General features: G+C 43.3%; 2 protein-coding genes across 2 annotated transcripts in view; both read right to left on the minus strand.

The window, feature by feature from the left end:
• The window catches only part of mybpha (myosin binding protein Ha), a 19238-nt gene extending 1307 nt beyond the window's left edge, over nucleotides 1-17931 (minus strand). Inside the window, exons 1-13 of the mRNA XM_069660554.1 lie at nucleotides 17691-17931; nucleotides 16354-16404; nucleotides 15811-15936; nucleotides 15468-15533; nucleotides 14983-15117; nucleotides 14388-14555; nucleotides 10622-10710; nucleotides 10334-10529; nucleotides 9894-10033; nucleotides 8910-9069; nucleotides 8186-8322; nucleotides 2207-2393; nucleotides 1878-1928 (exon numbers count right to left, since the gene is read on the minus strand). Coding sequence (XP_069516655.1) covers nucleotides 1900-1928; nucleotides 2207-2393; nucleotides 8186-8322; nucleotides 8910-9069; nucleotides 9894-10033; nucleotides 10334-10529; nucleotides 10622-10710; nucleotides 14388-14555; nucleotides 14983-15117; nucleotides 15468-15533; nucleotides 15811-15936; nucleotides 16354-16404; nucleotides 17691-17931 — 1725 coding nt within the window. The 3' untranslated portion in view covers nucleotides 1878-1899. The remainder of the gene's footprint in view (nucleotides 1-1877; nucleotides 1929-2206; nucleotides 2394-8185; nucleotides 8323-8909; nucleotides 9070-9893; nucleotides 10034-10333; nucleotides 10530-10621; nucleotides 10711-14387; nucleotides 14556-14982; nucleotides 15118-15467; nucleotides 15534-15810; nucleotides 15937-16353; nucleotides 16405-17690) is intronic.
• Nucleotides 17932-18886: 955 nt separating this feature from the next.
• The window catches only part of nav1a (neuron navigator 1a), a 75112-nt gene continuing 69499 nt past the window's right edge, over nucleotides 18887-24499 (minus strand). The window contains exons 17-29 of the mRNA XM_069660555.1: nucleotides 23818-24002; nucleotides 23567-23729; nucleotides 23284-23482; nucleotides 23114-23202; nucleotides 22922-23020; nucleotides 22665-22836; nucleotides 22208-22473; nucleotides 21977-22128; nucleotides 21812-21883; nucleotides 21501-21706; nucleotides 21301-21419; nucleotides 21030-21218; nucleotides 18887-20864 (exon numbers count right to left, since the gene is read on the minus strand). Coding sequence (XP_069516656.1) covers nucleotides 20769-20864; nucleotides 21030-21218; nucleotides 21301-21419; nucleotides 21501-21706; nucleotides 21812-21883; nucleotides 21977-22128; nucleotides 22208-22473; nucleotides 22665-22836; nucleotides 22922-23020; nucleotides 23114-23202; nucleotides 23284-23482; nucleotides 23567-23729; nucleotides 23818-24002 — 2007 coding nt within the window. The 3' untranslated portion in view covers nucleotides 18887-20768. The remainder of the gene's footprint in view (nucleotides 20865-21029; nucleotides 21219-21300; nucleotides 21420-21500; nucleotides 21707-21811; nucleotides 21884-21976; nucleotides 22129-22207; nucleotides 22474-22664; nucleotides 22837-22921; nucleotides 23021-23113; nucleotides 23203-23283; nucleotides 23483-23566; nucleotides 23730-23817; nucleotides 24003-24499) is intronic.

The following is a 24499-nucleotide window of genomic DNA, read 5'->3' on the forward strand; positions in this document are numbered from 1 at the left end:
CCAGTGAACACAGGTGTTAGGGCTGCTCGATATTGGAGACAGCTGAGATGTAAGAACTTTTTGTTCTGCGATATTAAAAAAAAAATCAGCAAATTATACCAGATAACTGCAGTGTTTTTATATTCATATGCAATTAATGATCATACTTTTTATTTTTTGGGACTTTTAAGTTTTTCTTTTATCCATCAGAGACTCTGACATCTGCATGAAAAAGTAGAGCGAGTTCAGGTGGAGTGACACATTTCTTTATGCAATAAATACAAACAGACTCGTGGGCTGCAGTTGTGTTACTTTACCGTTCCTAATGATGGTCAAATGTATGTTGAATCAGCGTTACCAGCTCGATGACGTAACTTTTGGTATCCTACTTCCTGTCGGCACACACGTCCTCACGCTGTGTGGGCGCTGCAGGTGCAGCCACTTAAACTATTTCATAGAAGAGCAAATATTGCTGTACTGTTTTAAAAATGTTCAAGAGGAAGAATTGCACTTGGGGTTAATTTACAAAGATGTCTGGTTGAGTTTGAATAAACTGAAAGAAAAAAAACGTTATTTTGGCATTTCTTAGAAATAGAATATCAGCAGCCTTATTTTTTAATGATCTGATCATTCACCACTTCTCGCTGTAATCCTGATGTTACAACAATCACGCTCTCAATCATTGGTGTTTATATGCAAGGAAAGAAAGACTGTTTCTAAGCTTGTGACTGTGCTTCATCGTAGAATCATTCCAAGATTCAGCCAAATGGAAAAAATACCTGCACTGACTTCTCATTATAAAGTTTAAAAGCAGCTGCAAAGACTCACTTTTTAAAACACAATCTGCTCACTGCAGAATACAACCGACTGCATCTTCGTCCCAAAAGAACCACAAATAACTGCTTGTAAATGTGTTCGGGGTCGACTAGAAATAAAAATAATGTCCAAATTGCATTCACACTAGAGGCAGCACATTAATATGTGCTATTACAATCAATGCTTCGGCTTAATTCCTGCATGTAATGTAGTGTAGGCAAAGTGAGATTGTAGTCCACTTCATGCAAAACATCAGCAAGCAGAGAGGAGATAGGAGGAGAGGAGAGATATATGAGGGAACTGGCATCTTAAATATCTTAAATCATGTAATTGGCTGCTTGCTCACATGTGTGTAAGAGTGTACAGGAGGCGTGTGCAGTGATAGTGTTTCACAGTGCCAGAAAAAGACCCAGCGGTAAGTCCTGTACAGTAAGACAAAACCATTATCCTTCACTCGTTCAGTGTTACAACCTTCAGCTATCCCGTGCATGTCTTTACCACCGTGTTTAGTCATCTGTCCATCATTGCTCAAATGTCTTTTCTACTTTTGTCCCTTCTTTATGTCCTTTTCATGCTTCCACCCTCTCTCACCACTTCATGCTTTTTAATGCTTTAATAGGGCTCGTCCTGTCAGCGCTGAGAGCAAAAAGACTCCCCACACTCCTTGAAAGGCTACACCACACAAGCATGTAAAAAAAAGAAGTGTGTCTGTGAAACAGTACGGGACGGGTATAAATAGAAACATTGAAGCTTTAAAAACATCCAATTTGGTATTTGTGTTTGAATGAAATTAATCTTTGTCACATTAGCACATCCCAAAGTGTACAGAGGAGCGGCGCAGGGTAGGAGGCTGGAGAGGAGGGAGCAGAATGAGGGGTGAAGAAAGGAAGAAGGCAAGAGGGAAGGACAAATTAGTGTTCATTTGATCCTTTGAGTTTAAGCACACTGCGATTCATGGCTGGTCTGCAGGCATGAGAGCATGATCGAGCATGATGTGTTTACTGTATGTGTAAAATGTGCGTTAACAAGCGACGTGTTTGCATCCAAAGCCCTGGACAACAATCTGTTTCTCTGTGTCTTACCTCTGGAGGTTCACTTGTTGGTTTATTTTCCCTTCTCTGAAATAATAATCTCTGTTGGAAGAAGAATAGAGGGTTTGTTCAGGATTTTTGAACAGATTTAAGTCCTGGTACTTTGATTAAGTTACAGTGTTTGGTAAAGATTTAGCTTAGCTTAGCATAAAGACTAAAAACAGGGGGATACAGCTAGCCTAGCTTCTTTCAGCTTCAGATGAAGCACAACAAAGCGAATAAGAATATCTTAAAACTTTAAACAATTTGCTATTTTACCCTCGATCAATATGGACAGTATTTGCTGGAGGTTTATGCGCAGTATATCTGAAGACACGTACGTTTGACCTCCAGCTTGCAGGAGACCGTGGCCTCTCCCTGGGCATTCTTGGCTCTGCAGGTGTACACGCCTCCGTCGAAGCTGCAGGGCTTACGGATCTCCAGAGAGCAGATGCCCTGGCTAGAGAGCTGACGGAACTTGGGGTCCTTGCCGATGATCATCTGATTCTTCATCCACTCGATCTTAGGCTGGGAAGAAGAGGAGAAGGGGAGACATTAATCAACTTATTCACCTAACGAGGTACATATCTAAAGATAGATGTTATTTAGGATGTAAGTAAGAAAGTACATTTTATCTATATAGCATTTTTCACAGACATAAGTTGTATTAACAAGTCTGTTTTTTAACTGAGGTTCGGTGCTATGGCCTCAAAAGCAAGATCACAACGACTCTCAAAGCATGTCCGCGGGACAGACAGCAAGTGAAGTGCGTTGGACTTCAGGCAACAAGCTGGTGAGTATGGGTGGATGAGTTCTGCCAAATATTCTCGGGCCTGACCGTGCCGGGCTCTATAAGTGACGGCGAGAGTTTTGAACTTGATCCTATAAGCAACGGGGAGCCAGTGAAGAGATTTCAGTATGGGAGGTATGTGAGACCGTTTGTTTGATCTGGTAAGAAGTGTTGTCGCAGCATTCTGTATTGACTGTAGGCGACTGAGGGCGGACATGTTGAGTGAGGTGAAAACAGTTGAAAACTATAGCTCTGAGTTTACTACTGTTTTGCAAATAGTAATAACGCAATCCAGTTAGCTGATAAGATGACGAGTGATTTAAAAATGACTCCTAAATTGCAAAGGTTAGAGTGAGCTGCAGAGGAGAGGGCCCCAATGCTTTGCATGATGATGCATGATCCAGTCCCTGACAGTGTTTAGGCAGTCTAGCAGCTAAGACAGTCTGAAGGCCTGACTTTCAAATTAAAGCTCCTGTAAGGATTTTTTTTGCTGGTTATGAAACAGACTGAAATTAATTCTGATTAACCTATATGACCTACAAAAGCAAACCAGACCATCAGAGAAAAGATAGATTTTTTCTATATGGTTATTTTAAATGCCTGAAACTGCTGGCGGGGGGGTCGGTGTCAGACGAAGAGATTAACTGCACGCTACAGACATTTAAAGTGAGTGAGAAATACGACTGTTAAAGAAAGCAGATTTTTGTGTTAAAAACCAACACTTGAACAGGACAAAATCAGCAAAGAGATAAGAGGTACAGCTTGTCCACAGGGGGCGCCAAAATCAACACAAACGGAAAGTTGCTCACAGGAGCTTTAAGGTCGCGATTCAGTTAGAATTTAGATTTAAACTTTTTACAGCACCGACAGCTATACAAGTGAACACTTTTACATGCACAAGGGTTTTCAGTTTTTTCACTGGGACAGACATGTAATAAACATGACTATAAATCTTGTCAAATACAGTAAGCAGAGAGAACAGGGCACTAACAACGCAGAGCAGGTAAACAGCGTAAACACCATTTGGATATATTGAATTAGTCCCTATACGTGCATTAGTTTTGATTAAGAAATTTTGGATATTCTGGTTTAAGGAGCATTACTAGGACATGTATACAGCACATTTATAATATGTGTCATAATTGGGGTTTTTAACCTGCATATTGTCTGTTCTAAGTCAGCTCTGTGAGATGTAAACAAACCAGCTGGTCCACAGTTTGAAAGGCGGGGGTTTAACAGAGAACGAGTGGCTGCATGTCCATGAGAATAATAGTGGAATAGTCATTTTCGTTGGATTTATAAACAGCTTAGTATGAATATTGTCTTTTTCTTATTATTTTGTGCATGCAAACATATTTAATATAACAGAACTTTTACACTATCGAGGCCTGAAGGGAAGGCAATATGTTGCTACAACTTCAGGAGGATTTTCTCGTTCTGCTGAAGTTGCTTCTGTCGTCTCCGACAAAAGTGCAGCTGCAGGGAACAGATAAGTAGTGAGAAAACACTGAGAGGGAGAACTGCTGATCCTGCTTTTGGTTTTGATGATCATGATTGAAAGCTTAGGTCAATTAATTTTACATTTAGAATCAAAATAGGGTTTAAATAGGTGAGTACTTCTTTCAATCTAAGATGCTGCTATTGAATTTCAGTCTTTCCTGGATTGCATTTCACATCCAAATAAATCAATGTAAGCACGTTGATTTCACAGCATTGCTAGCAATCCCAGTATTACACATCTATTATAACAATATTGCTGCTTCGAGTTGCTTGTGTGTGTCAGGTCAACAGTTTTAGACTTGTTTTTATCAAACTGAATATCGGAGCAGCTCGGGCTCAGCTGGTTTTTCGGTGAACCGACAGTTTGCTAGAATGGGAGTAACATAAGTATTTTTCCTGACCTCATCAGGTATGTGCTATTCAGGGTCTCAGTGACACTCTCTGGGATTTCTGAGGGTCCAGCTTCATGCAAGTGACTCCGCTTATTGGATTTCACCTCAGCTGATGCATTTCAGCACAAATTGTTCTAATTCTTCTGAACTAATGTGAGAGATATATTTAGCTCCGAGTTGCTGCCTACGTTGTCAAAATAAATGTTTTTTATATCTAATATTTAAGTTCTGGATCTGACGTGTGAGTTTAGGGAAAGAAGAAGGTCAAACAACTGTAAACTGATTTTTAAGAATGAAATATAATCGGAATTAATCAGGTGTGTTGACATTACAGAAGTGTCTTGTAGTTACACATTTTTACTCAAGTTTCAGGATGTGAAGATGTGAAGGGGCAAACATCTAGAAAGATCTGATTTAATAATTTAACTTAAAGTCAAAACCAATAACACCTCTGATTGAAGAACTGGAGGATGACGAAATTAAGGGACCTTCTTCGTTCTTGGTAGAGGACCAGGTCTTGTACATCTGAGCCTTTGGCAGCAAAGAGATGCTGCTGATGAGGTTAATGATGTTGTTGCAAACCAACACCGGTAAGAAGTGAGCATGCTGCTAGTGCTGATTTTCCGAGCAGACCTGCAGGTTTTATGTGACAGGGACAGCTGGGTTTACTCTGCACCCGAGTGACAAAATGTACGATCAAAAAGATATCATATTTTGGATCATATTTTGTGCGGGATCAGGAATCAGCCATCAAAGGAAGCATTTTAGCTCAACTAGTAGCACTTCTTTCTGGATGGCGATGTTGCTCAGATGTTTGTTTCACCACTTTGGTACAGATAGAAACATCTTCTGGTTTATGGAAAACAAGAAAACATGATCATATAACTGTGATCCTGGCCTCCCTGCACTGGCTTCCTGTCCATTTCCGTATTGATTTTACAATTTTACTCCTAACTTTTCAAGCTCTACATGACCAGGCCCCTCGGTATATTGTTGACTTACTAACCCCCTATGAACCTGGGCGCCCTCTCAGATCAGCTGAGCCTGCCTGAAGACTAAGGGCAATCAGGTTTTCGCAGTCCAGGCTCCCAAACTCTGGAACGACCAACCTGCTGAGATACGGTTTGACAAAACACTTTTTTTTTTTTTTAAAGGCTTTTATTTCTGTGTACATTTTTTAAGATAATTTTTTTGGCCTTTGGCTTTATTTATAGAACACCTGAAGATAGACAGGAAATGTTGGGAGTAGAGAGTGGGGGATGACATGCACCAAATGATTGGCAGGCCGGGAGTTGAGCCTGCAATCATTGCGACGAGGACTGTAGCCTCTGTACATGGGGCGCCTGCTCTACCAACTGAGCTAAACGGCGCCTCCTGTCTACATTTTTATTCTGTTTTTCTACCTTTTATTCTATTTTTTTTATTATAATTGTAATGATTTTGAAACTTTGAACGTTTGTAAAGCACTTTGCAACTTTGTTAAGAGAAGTGTTAAATAAATAAAGATTATTACATTATAATTATTATTATGGATCCCCATAAAAATCCTCAGGTGATGAATCCTAATGACTTCAGAGATCATCTGCAGATTTACCATGTTACAGTTGGTCACTACGTTTGATATTTTTAAAGTGAAATTTAGTTAAATTTGACTGATTATATAATTATTGATGATATGTGAACAGAATAGCTTCCTGCTTAATCTTGTATCTTGCATTGTAATTAAAAGGCACTCCAGGAAATACTTTAGAGACATGTGAGACACACCAGACATGTTAAAAAGAGGACAACATGCTAATCCAACGCCCCTGTTACTCAATGTTGTGGAAGGAGACACCGGGAACAGTTCTTTGATTTCTCATGGAGCTGTAAGAACTATTTCAACATGCGTTCCAACAAACCTGCTGACATACCGCAGAAACTGTAGCATCATTAACAAAAATGACCGGTGTGAAATGCACATACGCACAGAGTTTTCAGGTTTGCAAGCTGGTACTTGTTGCAAATAAAAGCTGATTTTAGGGAGATGTGACCTCCCCAGAAATATAATTATGAACAGAAGTTAGATGAGCTGTCAACCTGCTCTGATCAGGCAGGCAGCAGGCTGAAATTCAGACATTGCAGAACGCCGCTGAAATCACCACACCCTTTACCACCGCTTGTCTCCCACCGGGGCACACTGCAAGTCACCAAGACAGCTGAGGAAATTATTTCACAACTGTACTAAAAAAAATACCGCACAATATACAGTTCACCTGTGTTCCCCGGCCTGAACCAACTCCCTTTCCTGTCCCCTCACATTCCTGTCTTTGGGCATCCATGTGTGAGGATGTCAGTGACACTGATAACAGCGCTGCACTCTGGACAGGCGGCAAAAATAGGACCTTCTGTGATACTGCAACATCTCCACTTAGTCGTGACAGGACAACAGGCTGTTCTTCTAATCATCGTCTCTTTGTTGTCTCCCTGCTTATCTGCTCTCTCTCCTGATGAAGCATCTCACTGCCTCTATAAATGACAATGCTTTATCAGAGCCAGGAGGACAACTGGTCATACTGCATGCCTCTCTGCTGGGCATGCTCAGCAGGCCTCAGTGGGCCTGTGGACCCTGAGCCAAAGAAGATAAAGTGGCTCAAGACACAGATGCTTTAACATACTTACAACTCAGGTGTGACATCGTTTAGATGATGGAATTTATATGGAGAGATACAAACTTGTTATCATGTGGTTTAAAGTTATGTGATTGAGATGATAGTCTGAGGTTTATAAAAGGTGATACTGTGGGATTAACATGTGGCAGCAGACTTGCATGCATGTGGGTCAAACATAGGTTAAGTACACGTTCGACAGAGGTGTCCGATGCCTTCTTTCCATGGTCCCCTACAGATAATCAGCGGGTATGTTACACAGCTGCTAGGACTCAGCTGCACAGCTGCTGAAACTTGGTTGAACCAACTGCAGAACTAAAGCCTGCTGGTTCTCATGGTCAAGCACCAAAGACTCATTTAGACACAGTGAGACTACAGTGGGTTTATAGATCCTAATTCCAGAGCATGAATCAGCAACTGGGTACTTTTTCCCAAACACAAAAATGTAGATGCGTCTTCACGCTGACTTGTGTTGTCAAATTCCAGCTCTTACAGGACGATCAGGCGTGCTGAGTGCAGCCTGGGCCGCCATCAGTGTACACCAGCATGTGCAGACTGTCAAACTTGTCCTTGGCTTCTCTCACCAAGGACAGCTAATCAAGCGCATTTCCACCATCTGCGTCAGCCAGACAACTGTAAAGATATGTTTAACCAGAGCAGCGGCCGCCAAGAAAAGTGAGAGACATACTGAAACTTCTGTTAGACATGCCGTTGTAAGCCCTGCCCCAGTTCAACAGAGGATCTTTATAGCAGTGACATTAATACCTCATTTAAAGCGGTGAACCGCAGACTCGATTTATCGAGGGGTCTCAGTAAGAGCTGTTTAAATATGGATTAATATTGGATCAGGAAATTAGAATTCTTCTTCCTACACTCAGAAAAAATATCCTCGCTGTATTAACTGAACGTGAGCTTTAAAAGCCGAACAATCACTGGCCACCAGCGTTAGCGCTCAGCTATCAGGACAAGACACCCTCCACATAAACTGACCTTGGGGCTTCCCCGAACAGAACACAGCAGCTTGGTGGTGTATCCCACGGTGGCAGCGTGGTCACTGAGGGGGGTGGTGAACTTGGGCGCCTCGCTGAAGTCGTGCTCAGGATACTCGGGAGGCTTGTAGACGATGCCTGCGGAAAAAAGGAGTAGGGTTAAGATTTCCCTGGCGACTTCATTCATCTTGGTATTATATTTAGAAAACCATGTACATGACTATTGCTTAGCTTGCAGAGTTTCCCATAAGCACTGATTTCTTACACTTCTCCATCACTTTTAAGATCTTGGTCATTTTAAAACCAGACTTTTTTTGAGTCAACAGGATTACAAGCTAAGCGAACGTTTGTGGAAGAATAGATACAAACATCTTTTAGATCATTAAGTGCAAACGTAAAGCAACAGATTTAAAACGCTGACCTGCATAAATGGCATTCCCTGCAAGGACACAGGCCCAGGTAACTACAGCATAAACACACACACACAAACACACGCAGGAAGAGCATTTGCTCTGCCAGCTGTCTTAATGTTGTCAGACCCTCTTAAAATGTATTTGAGTAGTCTTTGAGCACAGGCCAAGAGCGCAACCCACTTATGTTTACACATACACACGCGCACACACACATGACCCACGGACTTGCTGCAGCTCATTAAAGTACCCACTTGCACTGCAGCCACGCTGTTAAACACCCAGAAGAGGTAAGAAATGAGTGCAGAAGGTCACCTGTCTTTTGGACGGTGGCCACCCCCTTTGTGACGGCGCTGCTCTCACTGATGCCCACCTTGTTCTCAGAGAACACTCTGAAGGCGTACGAGTTGCCCATGATGAGGTCTGAGACGGTGGCAGTGAGCCGGTGGTAGTGCTCCAGCACGGTGAACCAATCCTGCAGATGGACACACAACAGACACCCAGTTAAGTAAACTATACTTGGATCATGACATTTTTGAAAAGGTCGCCTCTGAAGTGGGCCGTTCAGAACAGCTGCAGGTTTCTTCGTAGAACCTTGCTTCGGCTGAAATCAACCGATCGTCATTCACCGTCATTCTCCTCAGGCTGCCTTCTGCACAAGCTTGTAGTCAAGTCGTTGTCAAGTTTTCAACTCACCATTCTGATACCTTCTGGTGATTCTGGGTCGCGCATATAAGGCCGAATAACCGATCCTGGAGCGGTCATGTTTTCTACAACTTTAGAGTGACAGTGCAGTGCAGCCCGCTCCAGGGCTCTGCGGTCACTCGAAATACTGTCAGCCAATCGGGGCTAAGGTCTGACCTCTGATTGGTTAAACGGCTTGTTCATTTCAGGAGGAAGGAGAGGCTCCGAGAAATAATTTAATTAAACTTTACCAACGTGATTCAAAAACACATCATAGAAAATTGATTGCATAATTAAAATAAGCAAGTAAAAAGGCTAATTTATCTTCTCCGTCTCAGTAACACACATCTACCCTCTCTCTTTCTCTTGTATGAAAAAACGTAAATACGGTAGCGGCACAGAAAAAAAGACAACTTTTTCTACCTATGTTCATCTCACTTAGTGAATAAAGGTCTGCAAACATAATCAACGAATACAATTTAAGCAAGGCAGGCCTGATCATATCTAACACATTTGTCTAATGTTGCATTGTGCTATCAGCTACAATCAAAACCTGTGCCAGGCACATATATGACCTTTTAACAACACCGTATATGTATGTGGCGTCTACTGTACCCCGGTCTTCCTGTCGGCCTTCTGGACGGTGTATCCAGTGATCTCTGTGTTGCCGTTATCCTTGGGAGGGGTCCATTCCACAGCAGCGTTGAAGCCCCAGGCATCCACCAGCTTCATGCTGGTGGGAGGGCCGGGCAGGTCTGAGGAGACACATTAAGTTATTATAAAGGGTTAAACTCATAACCAGTGTGTTCCTCACAGTACGAAGGGCGTCTGCTCCCAGCCGTGTTAGATCAAAAGTGTATATTTGTTTGGTGCCTCTAATGTCAGGCCGTACATTTTAACAGCAGCAGCTGACAGCTGGGTCGCACACTCTGGGGTCAAAGGTCATCATTGTCAGAGGTGTGATGTGTGCATGCTTGTTTAGACTTAGAAGCGACAAGTGCAAATGTGCATGCGTGTGTGTGTTCGAATGTAAACATTATTCACGTGTGACTCACCCACAATCTGAAGTGTCAGAAGAGCTTTGTCTTCAAAGCTGTCCACTTTAACGGACATCTCGTAAACACCGGAGTCCTCCCTCTCAGATGAGCGGATAAACATGATGCTGTCCTTGTCGCTGTTCCGGATGTTGACCCTCTTCATGTCCAGAGGCTGACCATCCTTCAGCCAGGACACCACGGGTTTGGGCTTTCCCTGACGAGTTAGAGAAAGAGAGATGATAATGTCTGTAAAGATTTCTGTGGCAGGTTTGTATTGTTTTTAAGATGTTGTTCGTCTGTGCTTACGAGAAAGGGGATGACCACGTTGATCTGCTCTCCAACCTGCTTGACGTAGCGGGTTCTGAGATTGCGGGGCATGCGGATCTTTGGACGATCTGCAAGAACACCAGGAGTCAAGTCGGATATGTTTCTCATACATCATCAGCTTTCTATTTTTATTACCTGATGTGTTACATGACTTGGATGCCTAACTAGCAATACCAGCGACTGGTGCACAGTGTACAAACCGTATGATGAACACTTCCCATTTGGGGTCATATGCGCTCAAAAGGACACGTCAACAAGACCTAAATAGAGGAGCTACTGCTAGACGAGGCTGACCAGACAACACGACTGAATGAGCTAAAATTAACCCCCAAGTTTGTCCCAAACTTATCACAAAAACACATTATAACACTTTAGGACTTATTGGTATACATTTAAAAATAGTTGCTTTTTATGAGTGGTTATAGAAAAGGAAAAAGGAACTAAAGCAGAAGAAATTGTGTGTTTGTGTGAGAGCGGAAATGTCCAGTATCTGGGTAGAGACGGTTTTAAAGAGGAAGACCCCGCGTCCTCTCTTTAAATAGCTTCAGTGATGAGACACTTGGACTGAAACCAACACGTGTCCCCTCCTGACACGCACAAAGAAACAGCAGGAGGATGTCATCACTTTCAACTTCAACTGGAGTAGTCAAACATCACATCTCGAAACACTCAAGACTGCAAACTGTAGACATCCAAACCTACAGCGATAAGTGCTCGTGCTCTTGCTGCGATTAAAATGACAGGGATGAAATTTCACCGTGGTTGGGACTTTGTGGGACGTCCACTAAGCCACCGAGCTCTGTGGTTGTTTTCAGGCTGGGCGATAAGTATCGGGAACGGCATCGCAGCATGTTTTTGCATGAGCAGCAAATGTCTGAAAAGCTCTGTGGGCTTAGAGGATACCTGAAACAACCAGGCTGCTGCCCTCCATCACCTGTCTCACCCTGCAGCAGAATCTGGCTTCTCACTACCCATCAACCCTCCTCTCCATCTTTTCTCCCTCTATTGCTCCTCTTTTAACCTGTTTTTCCACCACTTTGTGTCTCATCCTCCTCCTCCTAACATTTGTCACCATAACACCGCTGCACAGGCTGGGATCCGGCTGCTGGAAGCATCATCCCCCATGAGGATCAGCTCTGCTTCCAGATTTGGCCCATACTCTAATCCCTGCTAATCAGCACACTTCCCAGCAATGCCCGGAAGTGTTGCTAACATTACAGCATCCAGCAGCCAGCAGGCCCTCCTGCAAACAGTCTCTAACCTGTCTTTGTCTCCGGATAAAGTGTCTTTGTGGGGGGCTTTCAGCATATGTAGGACAGTGTGTCTTTATCAGAGGCTTGGGCATGAAGAGATGAGTGTCTGGTCAGGACACACAGCTGAATTTACCCCCAGCGAGCCGCCCACAATCCGCCAATTAGGCTCATGTGTCGCTCCCCTCATCAGGCAAACAGATCTAATTGCATAACTAGCATTTCTCTACTTAAGTTTCCCTTTTTGTTCGCCGTGGTTTGAACGCCGACCAGGAAATACACTCAGAGACAGTAAGCTGTGCTTCTGAAAGTGGATAACTGGGGCATGTCGGCTCAGGTCGGCACCCTGTCAATGTGACTCAATGTGTGGGCTGATGGAAATTCACAGCTCCAGTAGCGAAACCAACACGAGTTCAAACAAGGAAAGTGTCACTTTAGGACATTTTTGATGTGTCATTCTGAGTATTTTCGGGGTGATTTTAATCCTTTATTAGAGGAGAGGTGACAGGAAATACGAGGATTTACGTCATGTCGTTTACTCTTTCTCTGATCAGATAGTTCCTTATTTAACTGATAAATTTGCCAATTTAGGACTTGATTCAAGAAGCTTTCTTGTGTGATTGCTTGTATTGAAAGAAAATACACCAGTTTTAGCAAAAATATATTGTTTTTCATCAGCGTAACTCTAGTATCAGCAAAATGACAGCGAATACAGTGCTAACGTGCTGAAGCTAGCTTGGTATCATGCTAACATTTGATATTTAGCACCTTGCTAACGCGAGATGTCATCAGTTTTGCAGGTATTTAGTGAGTTTTTTGTTTCCTGTGATAGGAGTGGACCAAACTTCATGAGCATACTTTTAAAAATATTAAAGTTAAAGTGGACCGACAGAAGGACACTGAACACATCCTTAGCATGGAAACATAAATGCTAACTTACTTCAGTATGCTTCATTTATGTAATTGGATAATCATATTAGTGATACCTGTGCCACTCAACAGAACAGCTAGAGAGCCACTGCCATAAATTATAGAGAGGCAGTGACAGTGAGGTCACACTCACAGGGCTGCAGACATTTAAAAATGGCTGCCAGATGCCTCATTAGCTAAACGTTTTCCTTTGCCCGACTCAGGCTTCCATTAAATCATCTTGAAGGCGGGTGAAGCGGGAGACAATTTACAGAGAGTCTGTTAACCACTGCAGCAGCCATGCATGAGGTTATATGGTGCAGCGGTCCGACAGATCCTGTACACTACAGGAGGGACTCTTTGTCCTTATCCTTCATTTGTTGCAGCAGTTCATTTATTATTAACAACCATTTATTGTGTTGTTTATTATTTTAATTGTCATTTAGTTTCAGAAATCGTCATACATATTTTAGTTGATGGTTGAGAAAAGACAGATATCTCCTCTTCATATTTATTGTATACTGGTGCACAACAACAAACAAACTATAAATATAAATGTCGTGTTTATTGGTGGTCTGTTGGTCCTCATTTTTCTCTTGTTATTAGACTCAAATGTTCCCCTAATTTTTTTTGTGTTTTATAGTATTTCATGTTTGTAAAGCACTTTTAAATCATTGATTTTGCTAAATAAACAAGCTTCAGTTCTTCTTACTGTATTATTAATTGTTTTGTTAACTTAGCATCTCTATTAGTCCTTTATGGTCATGATTGATTGATTGATTGATATCTTTATTTATAAGTTACAATTAATGTAGATTAAAAGATAATAATAAAATAAAAAGATAATAAAAAATGTATAATTAAGAAAAGTGTTGAAAAATGTGTAAACTAAAATCTCAGTTCATGTTCGAAAAGGTGTTAGATGAAGTTTACACTTATGTTTTCCTAACCCTGATCTACAGTTATATATATATATATATATATATAATATACACCCGTCCATAGTAGAAACAATAAATACATAAATAATTAAGCAATTTAATAAGCGATGACAATCTTTCCTCTTCTCTATACCTATTGAAAATGTATTTTTTCGTTTAAACAGAATTTAAGAATTTATTAATTAAATAAATAAATATGGGCTTTACCTCATTGTGTCATTTGTCCAGCCCTCAGTAGCATCTGAAGACGTGTTAGTGAAAGCTAGATTTACAGCTAATGAAAGGTCTTGTCAGCACCTGTGGGATTTATGTCCACACATCTGTGCTGTCCATCCGAGACCACAGCAGTTAATACCTTCAGGGTTGCAACATGAGTATTTTAAGGATAGGTCATAAGTTACAACTATCACAGGGCCGCTGATAAAGAGGTTGGGGACAGACATTTTAAAAGCTGTCTTTACACTGTTGAGACCTCAGATATAAAGAGTGTCTTTAGATGGGGCGTTATGTTTAAGAGTTTAGGACTGTTGAAGGCACTTTAGTGGAGAAATCAAAGGATATTTTGCACTCTTTTGGAGACACCTACGCACAGATCCACAGACGGTCGGTTGAACAGATCGGGAACTGACATTGACTGTTACTCACCACCAACCTCACGGATCGGCACAGGCCCGGCGAGTGCACCAGGTTCACTGCGGCCGCCGGCGTTAACAGCCACCACGCGCACATGAAGCAGGTCGCCGGCTGTCAGATTCTTGGCGCAGAGGCGGTTGGCTTGGGTCAGCGCCTCCTGAGCTGCGACCCAGTCTGTTGCTGGAGGGAAAGCAAAGTAATTTGGGTTAGTATGCAGCTTTCAAAGCAGTTTTCCCTTTGGAGTTCACTTGTCATGATAGCTTGATGAGGCTGCAACTGTTTTTGTAAATATGTATTCCTCCTGAAACTGCGAAGCATCCCTTAATGGGCCATGTTAAGTGGTTTATCGCGTGTCGACACAAGTTTACAAACAACCTGCCCATAAGGAGTACACTTTGGCCGACAGGATGAAACCTCAGGAGGCTCGCTGTCATCTGAGCAAACGAGCGCTTCTAAAAGTGGTGTCAGGAGATACAGTGACAGCCGGTGAAATGCAGCCTGCCGTATACGGCCTGGACCCGGCTATGAGTCTATGTGCCCTCTGACACTCTGGGGACAGGTGCAGCCACACACACACACACACACACACACGCACACACAGACTTACTTCCATCCTTGCGATACTCGACGGTGTATCCGTCCAGGCCGGAGTCTCCGATGGTCTCTGGTGTCGTCCATTTAATGGTGAGGCTGGAGTCATTGACGTCTTCCACTGTGACTTCCAGAGGAGCGCTGGTGGGGACTGAAGGAGGTTCAGACGGGTTAATTAAGGATTGACAGTAAGGTGAGCTGAAAGGACACTAAAGATACACACAGAAGGGAATAGGAACCAGTTACTCCGGACACTAAAACAATATTGTGTCGGGCTGAATCCAACAAATAGTTCCTTTATTAATCAATCTGCAGATTGAGCAGAAAATGTCTCAATGTGACATCTTCAAATGTCTTATTTTGTCTAATAAAAGGAACACTACTCAGATAACTTCCCCACTACATTGATTATAATTACTTGACTGATCTTTGGGTCTACAAAAGAAGTTCACTTGGTTATTGACTGACCAGGTTAACAGCAGAGCGTACTGTCGGCGTTACCTGCAGGAGGAGGGGGCGTGGGAGGCTTTGGCGGCTCCTCAACTACGGCAGCTTCAGCTGGAGCAGCTAGCGTCAAACAAGCAGGAGGTTAATGTGGTTTTTACAAACAAACACCAGCAATGAGGATTCATATCCAGAGCATCTCTTTCCATAAACCTGCTGAGGATTTCCACTGGAAAAGACATCAGGAAGTTCAAAGTTTTGTTAAGAGTCCTCACAGCTGGAGAAAAGCATGATGGATAGCACTCGTCTAATGACATTTTTAATAAATTAGTCAACATTAATTGCTGTGTATTTTGCGTTTTTCTAGTTATGTTGTTGTCTGTGTGGTGGTTCCTGTTACCGTCTGCGGGAGGATCAGCAGCGGGAGCATCAGCAGCTGGAGCAGCCGCTTCGTCTTCAGCAGCGGGAGCATCAGTAGCGGGAGTGTCAGCAGCGGGAGCGTCAGCATCAGCAGCAGGAGCATCAGCTAGCGTTAAATGCCATTAGGAAAGTCAATTAGTGATTTACATTATAACATTACTCATGCAGGGGATCAATCAGTTGTAAGCTAATTTGATCAAGATTCACTCCACTGAAGCAAGCAGCAGGACAGAGCAGGGACGACGAAGCGTTCTGTAGTCACATCGACAAAAACAGATGGTTCAAGAGCCAAACTCCTGAAGAGACACTGTAACACGTTTGCACGCAGAAGAAGACTTCAACATGTCCAACAAAAAGAAACCTCATGGTTTAATTAAAAAAGACACAGCACTTAAAGATGAAAACTTAGACAGAAAAGTCAGTCAGGGATCAAGAGGGAGAAACACAAACATGTGTTGTGCACAGTGGGACACAAACACACACACCGTGCTCTACAGCAGGGACGCCTGTGGTGTGTGTTTACCCTCAGCAGGAGCTGTCGAATCACCTCCTTCCTCAGGGGGAGTGTCATCAGCTGAAGTTAGGGGTTACATGTTGAGGTTAGCAGGCAAAACAACAGCAGTCACTGAACTAAATCCACCACTGATGTACTTCACCAACCAAGGTCTGATGAACATGTCTTTAAAAAGCTCCGTCTAATGCATGTACAGACAGAGTGAGGGGAGATATAACTGGCTCATCGCTGGGTTTACCAGCTCCTGGGTGGGGATGTAAATCTCTGGTGGGTCCAACAAGTGTACCATCAAGTAAGTCACATGCAGTTTGCGCCGCTATTTGTTCCATTACTTCTTAATAGAACAATTTCTGCAGGATATAAATGTACTGAAATAAATCCTCAATAACAATGTGATATATCATAAGCAAGGTTAGACACATGTTAGCATGTAAAGAGTTTGACAGTAAAAGCAAGAGGGGGAAAGTGAATAAGAGCAAATTCACTACTTTTTCTCTCAAGTAGCCTCATCAATACAGAACCAGAAGTCCACCTATCTTGATTGTAGTTCTATACTGTACTTCGAGGTGCACAGTCAGCATTTTAGCTCCACCATGAAAAGGGCTACATCTTGAGAAGCACTTTCAACTGTTTGAATAAAAGAGTGATTAGGGTTACAGTCACTGCAGCTGGTGTCTCCTTTGCTGCCTGGCAGTGACCTTAATATTGAATCCACTCTAATATATAAAACACTGGCACGTGCACAGACAGGACCCAAGGGGGGTAAAGTAGCATCCACGAAAAATATTGACAAGGATAAGATTTATAATTCCCCACCCCACCTCAACCCCTCATAAATGATTTTGTCTCATCAATTTACTTTTTAAAATATCTTGACTTGAAACGTTCATGAAACGCACACATCACTCCAGCTCCGCCCTAGTTCGGTTACAGTGAATGATATCACTCAGGTAGGCACTATTTTAATTATGAAATCCACCAAAACAACACTTACTTTTTATGTTTTCCATTAAAAAAACTATTAAGTAGGACTATAGTAAAATATGAACAGCTCCCATGTTATCAACATCATATGTGATGATGGATGGTTAAACTAAAGTATATTTTTTGTGCCAGTGTTTGTTGAATAAAGAACTGTACAGGTCTACATCACTACAAACTACATTGCCCAAAATAGTGAAAGTTTTTCCTTTCTAGAACATTTTAACAAAAACCTTTATGGGTTTTATGCAAGACTTATTCTAATTTTAGCTTGGTTGTAGCTTCTATGCTCCCAAATTCAATTCACTTGTATAATTCCTGAGAGCTAGTTTAACCTAGCTTTGGTACTTAAGTTCCCTTGGTACCTGGAGGGGCTACTTCAGCAGCAGGGGTGGCCTCAGCTGGGGCAGCAGGGGCTGCTGGAGCTGCTTCGGCCGGTGCCGCCTCGGCGGGAGCAGCAGCCTCCGCAGGTGCAGCTTCCGCAGGTGGAGCCTCCGCAGGTGGAGCCTCTACGGGAGCAGGCGCAGGCTCCGGGGCGGGCTCAGGTGCCTTCTCGGCAGCCTTCTTAGCTGGGGACTTCTTGATGGGCGCGGGTTTTGTTGGCATCGTGCTGACAGACGGCCAGACTTCTGGATGGAAGAGCTTGGAGGGTCTTAGGTAATATATATAGCGGGAGGGTGGGGGGCTTGTCAACAACTCCACCCATTCACTGAAGCCCCTACACCCACTTTGGTCACATCCTCATATCTTGAAACCTGTAACTTACGCAGGTTTGTTTGGTATTAAAAGTTAATACGATTTATACGAGCAAATAAACATAAAATGCTCAATAAAATTACGCCAATAAGCAACACATGCAGATACACTGGTCATGCAGCCTGATGTGCGCATGAACATCATAGACTGTATAAATAAGATAAACATAAGTACTAGCGCCCTCTAGTGGGTAACATCATGTAAACAGACACCAGAGACAGGCTTTGATGTGAAGAATGGCATGACTTTATTGTGTCCATTGCTTGATGTTAGACATATGGGATTTAATGTGGTTATAGAGACATGCCATAAAACCATTCTTAGGCCCCCTTTTTTAGCCAAGTGCTTCTTCCTACAGGAGGAAGACAATAAAACCACCATGGACGCCCGTTCTCTGCACACATGTACGATGCCTTCTCTTAGATCTGGATATAGACATGTTTTTAATGATTGTTGTCGCAGATGCACTTGACTATTTACAGTGTTTACAATAGTGATGTCATGTACAAAAGAGAGAAAAAAAACCTTTACAAATATTTGCATAAGAAAAAACAAATGTCTGCTCTTAAAAATGAAAAGAGGAAGATATCCAGTTATTAAAAAATCCCTCCCGTGATAAGGTTAAGTGTGGTAGGTCCAATGAAACAGAACTTTGGGATACGCATCAGGGACACCTGCATCAACATCGCATCTCCTTCCAACTCTCAGGAAACTCTTCAAAGATGTCAAAATCTTTCACACTTCAGTTTAAAAATGGTGTCAAACCGCACACAAGCAGCCCACATTCTTATCTACACAAACATCACCTGGACTAACAGCTTATCAGCATGTCGACCAGGCAAAGGTCACAACTGATAACTCACTCTCGGCCAGAATCTGGGCATCGAGGTGACAGCGTTAAAGTGACATCAGAGTAGGTGAGAGGAATTGATGACGTTTCCTCTGAATGGAGGCCTCTGTGTGGTAGATTAAAGCAGCTTAAAGCAACTTTAGGCCAAATTGTGTTTCAGGCACAGTTAGAAGTAGGCATCGTGTCTCTACTTTACACCAGCACCCTGTTTGGAGAGTAGAGGAACATCTGGACAGAATATGGCAGTCTGAGGTACTTCAGGGTGAACGGGCACAGGGCTGAGAGGTTCAAAAATATCTGCACTACCTACATTTTCATCCGCTTACACGCCTTCTTCCTTCTTTACGAGAACAGTCAAAGTTGGGAGCAATAAATACTCTCTGTAATCTAGAACTCTAACATATATTATGTGCAAACAAATGGAGGGAAGGAACAGGAGGAAGCCACTTAAAAAATGAGATTCGACCTTTCTGACCCCCAGCCCTTACCTTGACAGTATCCTTTAAAAGAGTGTGAGAAGGAAAATTATATCTACATTATTAAAAAAAGGGATGTTATCAAAGATATAAAGAGCAAATGCAATGAGGGAGAAGAAATGCTTTTTTATCGCTTGATGGCAGGTTTTGTTTTTTTTACTGACGTTGAATGAGACGGTGAAGGCAGAATTATACGCCTCTGCTGTGTTGATAATGGCATGTTACGTCGTCATAGGTGGTAGTTGCTGTGTATAGATGATGGCTTAAGATGACTCAGTATAAAATCCTACAAAATCAAGATTTCCAAAGCTGTATCCTCATCTAACACAAGGAAGTTTTAAAACCCATATCTAAGTACAGAATATACGCAAGCAGAGCCGGAAATGTTCGGCCGGTTTTGGACGAGTTAAACAAGCGGTTTGTTTTCCTGTGTGTTGACAATACTGTATGTAGAGTAGGAGTGTTTATTAATGGAGGAAACCACCGGCTGCTGAATTCGTATATTCTTTACAGCCCGACCTTAGAACCGATTCACTATTTCATTCGGTTTTCACCCATGCACGTTGCTCTAACAGTTCTGACATTCGATGCGTGAATGAACCGATGGCTGAACTGAAAAGAAAAAAAAACATTCAAGGCCATTTTTATAGTTTTGTGTGTTGCAGAGTGCGTGTTGTTTTGTTGCCGAGCACCTTTGATTAGCCAGAGATGACGCAGCATTAAGAGGCAGGAAAATGTAGCTGCTGCCATCTAGAGGAATTCCTAATGAACTGCACGATTTGGCCAAACTGATCACAGTCACCGACACAGCCTCCTAAAAATCCAATTACCGTGAGTAGAAAATAAAGTGCATTTTTGGCTGCTGTCGAGTGACGGTCCTTTTGAAAAGAAGCATGCACCTTTAAAGAAAACCAGAACAGTGAGCACCAATAGTTGTTCGGAAAGTCGTGGCAGTAAAAAAACTAAGAACAGAAAATAATGGGTCTTGATCATTAGGATTATATGTAATATTTTGCATCATACTACTCAGGTTACCATGCACTTGCAGATTCAACATCCCATCTGAAGCATTAAAGAGGGCAGAGAACAGACCAGTCTTTCCCTGACGTGATCATCACAGCTTCCTATGAAAGCACTTTAATTGTCTTTCCAAAGTCCTGATAGCCGGGCAGAGCGAACCCTTCGTCCGTAATCTCTCTCTGTAGATCCTTTACACTTAGCTTTGAAGCTGTGCTGCTCACTGAGCACACAGTACAGTTTACTAATGAGTCTTTAAAGTCTCTTTGGGGGCCGCACTCGCTGCGTCAGCTGAAATAAAGAGTTCATAGTTCCATAGCTTGACTGGCAGGCGCACGCTCTCCTTAGAGTGTGGCCTGCAGAGTGGGATCCAGGCAGCCCTCCCGCTCTGGAGACTCGATGTAGTTAGCAGACTCTTGCAGCTTCAGCAGCATGGCCATCTGTGGGCAGCAGAGAGAGGCGGAGTCAGATAAACAGCAGATTTATTGTCATATTATATGTTGCAGACTTTGCTCCTGCGTTCTTCGATGGTTACGCAGAACTTCAGGCACAATTTATTCCTTTTTTTCTTTCATTAAAGCTGTATTTATGGACTGAACACTCACCAGTGGGTCTGACTCCAGTGTGCTAGGTGGAGGTGTATCTTTGGGGGGCTTCTTCTCCTCACTGGGTGCACCTATGCTGGGGGGAGGTAGATGAAAGAGCTTGGACTGGTCCTGCTGTGCATTCGGCCACGGGAGAGTCCCTCTCACCCACTCCACCGGATCCTCCCATACTGCCTTGTGCCCGTGCACCTGAGAGGAAATACAAATACTGTAAATGACAAGCGAAGAGGTGAAGGGATTAAAATGTGGAGGATTGTCTGTGTGTGCTCACCTTGATGCCGTCTTTGGCTCCCTCCTGCAGGTACGGTATGATAGAGTGGTTCCAGAGGTCGATGAACCACTGTCTGAACTCTGCGACGGATACTGGGCAGGACAGGAAGAAGCAGGGACCTGAGGGAGGAGACATTTCTTGTTAACCAAACAGACCCAATTACATCACTATAAGTCGCTTGTGTGTCCACTGTTTCTCACCTATGAGGAAGTCTGAAGTGCTGTGTTTCTCCAGGAACGCGTGCAGGTGGTACCAGAGCTGAGGGATCCAGTCCAGTACACAGAGGAGAGCCTGATGGCGTGCAGAGTCCTGCTCCTTCTCCTGGTAGGCTTCCACGGATTTACGGTGCAGGTACCTCAGCAGGAAGCCGTTCGCCGGTTCCACGTTGTTGGAGAACGTCACCATCCTGTGTTTGCATATAAGAAACGTGACTTAAACTCTATATGAAAGCTTGATTTTGTATTTTATAGTGTAATGCACGAGGGGAGAAGTTGTCAGGGTTTGTGCTCACCTGAAGCTCAGGTGCAGTCCGTGGTTCGATGACATCTTCACAGGCTGATTGGTTGTTCCAATGATGTAAGGACTGAAACATCAACAGAGGGGATTATGTACTTTCATGTACTAAATCTTATTTAAGCTGTTTGGTGCAATTCTGTAACTGTTTAAAGTGACTCACCATTTGTGATACTTGCAGGTGAGAGCTCCGTTAACCAGCTCAGTAATGGTCGCTGAGTCACTTATGTCATCGATCAAAACAGCCAGCGGCAGCTCTCCTCCGGTCTCTCTGTCAATCTGATTTGCTAGATTGGACAGATACAGCTGCAGCTCCTGTGAAAGCAAAAAAAAGGGTGAATTTTCTGTGTGCTTAAATCCATATTTGTGTGAAGGGACACAAATCCCGTCTTACCTTATGCGTCTGACGATGCATGTTGAAGTTGACGGCAGCGCTGCGACCCACGAGGCACGGCTCGTGGTCGGCCTCGGATGAGTCGCTCTTGCTGCGCTGCAGGAGGTAGTGGGCCAGACGCTGAGCCAGGTAAGTCTTTCCCGTCCCGCTGGGCCCCGACAGAACCAGACGCCTGTGCTTCAGCAGCAAGCTGATGTAGTGCTGCATCATGGGCTTCGGAATCAGAGTCTCAAACACCAGTGAGTCGACACATTTTTCTCTAAGACCTGAAGAGAGGCAGAAACGGGTGAGAGAGGGGAGAGGCAAGTGGATTTGTATGGTAGTTACAGCTGTTTTTTCCTCCATGTTTTAGGCCATAATTTACAAATCAAATGTAGGAAACAATTAATTCAACATTTCCAAACATCTATGATTGGATTGGCTATGATTTCTATTATCAGATGAAGATAACACAAACCTTTCAGGGTGACTAATATTCGAGGTGAACCACTTGCGAGACAACGATACGGTGAGGCTTGAGGTTTGTCTCCTCCCATCAGCCTCTGCCCTCCCTGGGTCAGCTGGTACATGTGCAGCGAATCACAGGACAGACCCAGGCTGGATGTCGGGTCCACCTGAGTTAGGTAGTCCTGGTGGAAACAATAACAAATGTTATCGATGAAATCGAAGCTGTACTGTTTGTAAGAACCAATGTCCACACGAACTTTGACTGACCTTGAAGGTCTTGGATATAAGAGAGTCCAGACCGGTCCAGTCTGTCCTCGCATTGACCGGCACTGAGCCCAGGTAGAACTCCTGCTGCTGCTTACTGTCCTGCAGAGACACAGAGAGGTAAAGAGGGGTCAGTATCTAAGCTGTTAAATTTAAAGCTGTTTGGATACATAATTGTGGCTGCTCTGTGTTTACCTCTGCTTGGTCTTCGATGTGGACCAGTACTCGTGCACACACCTCATCCAGCTGGGAGGACACGCTTAACGTCTCGACGGGAGACAAGTCTGAAGGAGAGGAGAAGATATAACTTCCTCTGTGTTTGTGTGTGAGATCAAAAGAGGTTTCATTCTTCGTTTGTCTCCTACCTGGATCTTTACAATCGTTCAGACTGAGGCTGAAGGACTTGGTGAGGGACATGCTCATCGGCTGCCTCAGCGAGGGTCCGAGGAGAGAGGCCAGGCCTGAGGGCTGGGAGGTGGAAGAGGTGGGGCCGGAGCCGGGTAGATGCGGCTGACTTCCTGTTTTCAAATGGTCATTCTCCGCCTTCAGATTCTCCACCGTTGACTAGGAGAGAGAACATTTTAAAATCAAGTTATAAATTTACACATAATCACATTTATAGTTTATGTATATATTAGAAAAACAAACCTGCATGTTGTTCATGGCTTCTCGGAGCTGCTCCAGCTGGTGTGCAGAGCTCAAAGCTTCCAGTCGGATGTCTGTCAGCTCTCTCTCTTTCACCCAGAGTTCTGAGCGCAGGTCCGACACCGCTGTTTCCTCATTGTCTCCCTCCTCTGAAGTCTCCATGATCCTGAAAGGGGCAAGATGCAAAGTTCAGATACCTTTGTAAACCAAAGTGGCTATCTCACTTTGAGCTGAGAGAGTGTTTGTGTACTTACACAGAAGAGGTGGCAGAGGCCGAGGTGTTGAGAGACAAGGGCAGGCTTTCTCCTCCTTCTCCCCCCTCATGGAGCATCTTTGGGGAGTTGGGAGCTGAGGAGTCAGGCGTGGCGATCTCCTCAATGTCTGAGTATGTTTTGGAGCCCTTCTTAATGCTGAATGCCTTGTTGAAGGAGCTCCTCAGCTACAGGAGGGAGCAAGGACAAGGAGAGACAGCCAGACTATTAAACTGACATTCAGTGGATCGCTGCATTTATTACTCAGAGGGGTAAAAGAAGGAGCTGTGAGGGTTGTTACTTTGACACATGCTGAACATGAAAGGAATAGTTTGTCACCCTCGGAAACACTTATTCGCTCTCTTGACAGGAGTGAGATGAAGCTAATATACGCTAACATGTTGTTGATGATCGGATTGTCTGCTTTTCCCCCAAATGACAAATTATTCCTTCAAGCTTTCTGTTGTTTTGTGCAAATAGATTTAAGTTATTGTCGGTGCCTGTTTTAATGGATTTAGGTCGGTCAGAGTTACTTTGTAAGTCTGTACAAAATACACAATAAAGCAAGGTGTAAAGAGGAGAAACTTTGTATGACACATCATCTCTGCTGATTGGACCCTCTCACTGAATCACAGCCGTCCATTCAAATGTAATATTCACAGAACAGCCTATCAGTGGTCTAGGA

Source organism: Semicossyphus pulcher, unplaced genomic scaffold (genome assembly GCF_022749685.1).
Source record: "Semicossyphus pulcher isolate SPU_LCO1_2020_fin unplaced genomic scaffold, fSemPul1.0.p SCAF_13, whole genome shotgun sequence".
In the NCBI taxonomy this organism is placed as follows: Eukaryota; Metazoa; Chordata; class Actinopteri; order Labriformes; family Labridae; genus Semicossyphus; species Semicossyphus pulcher.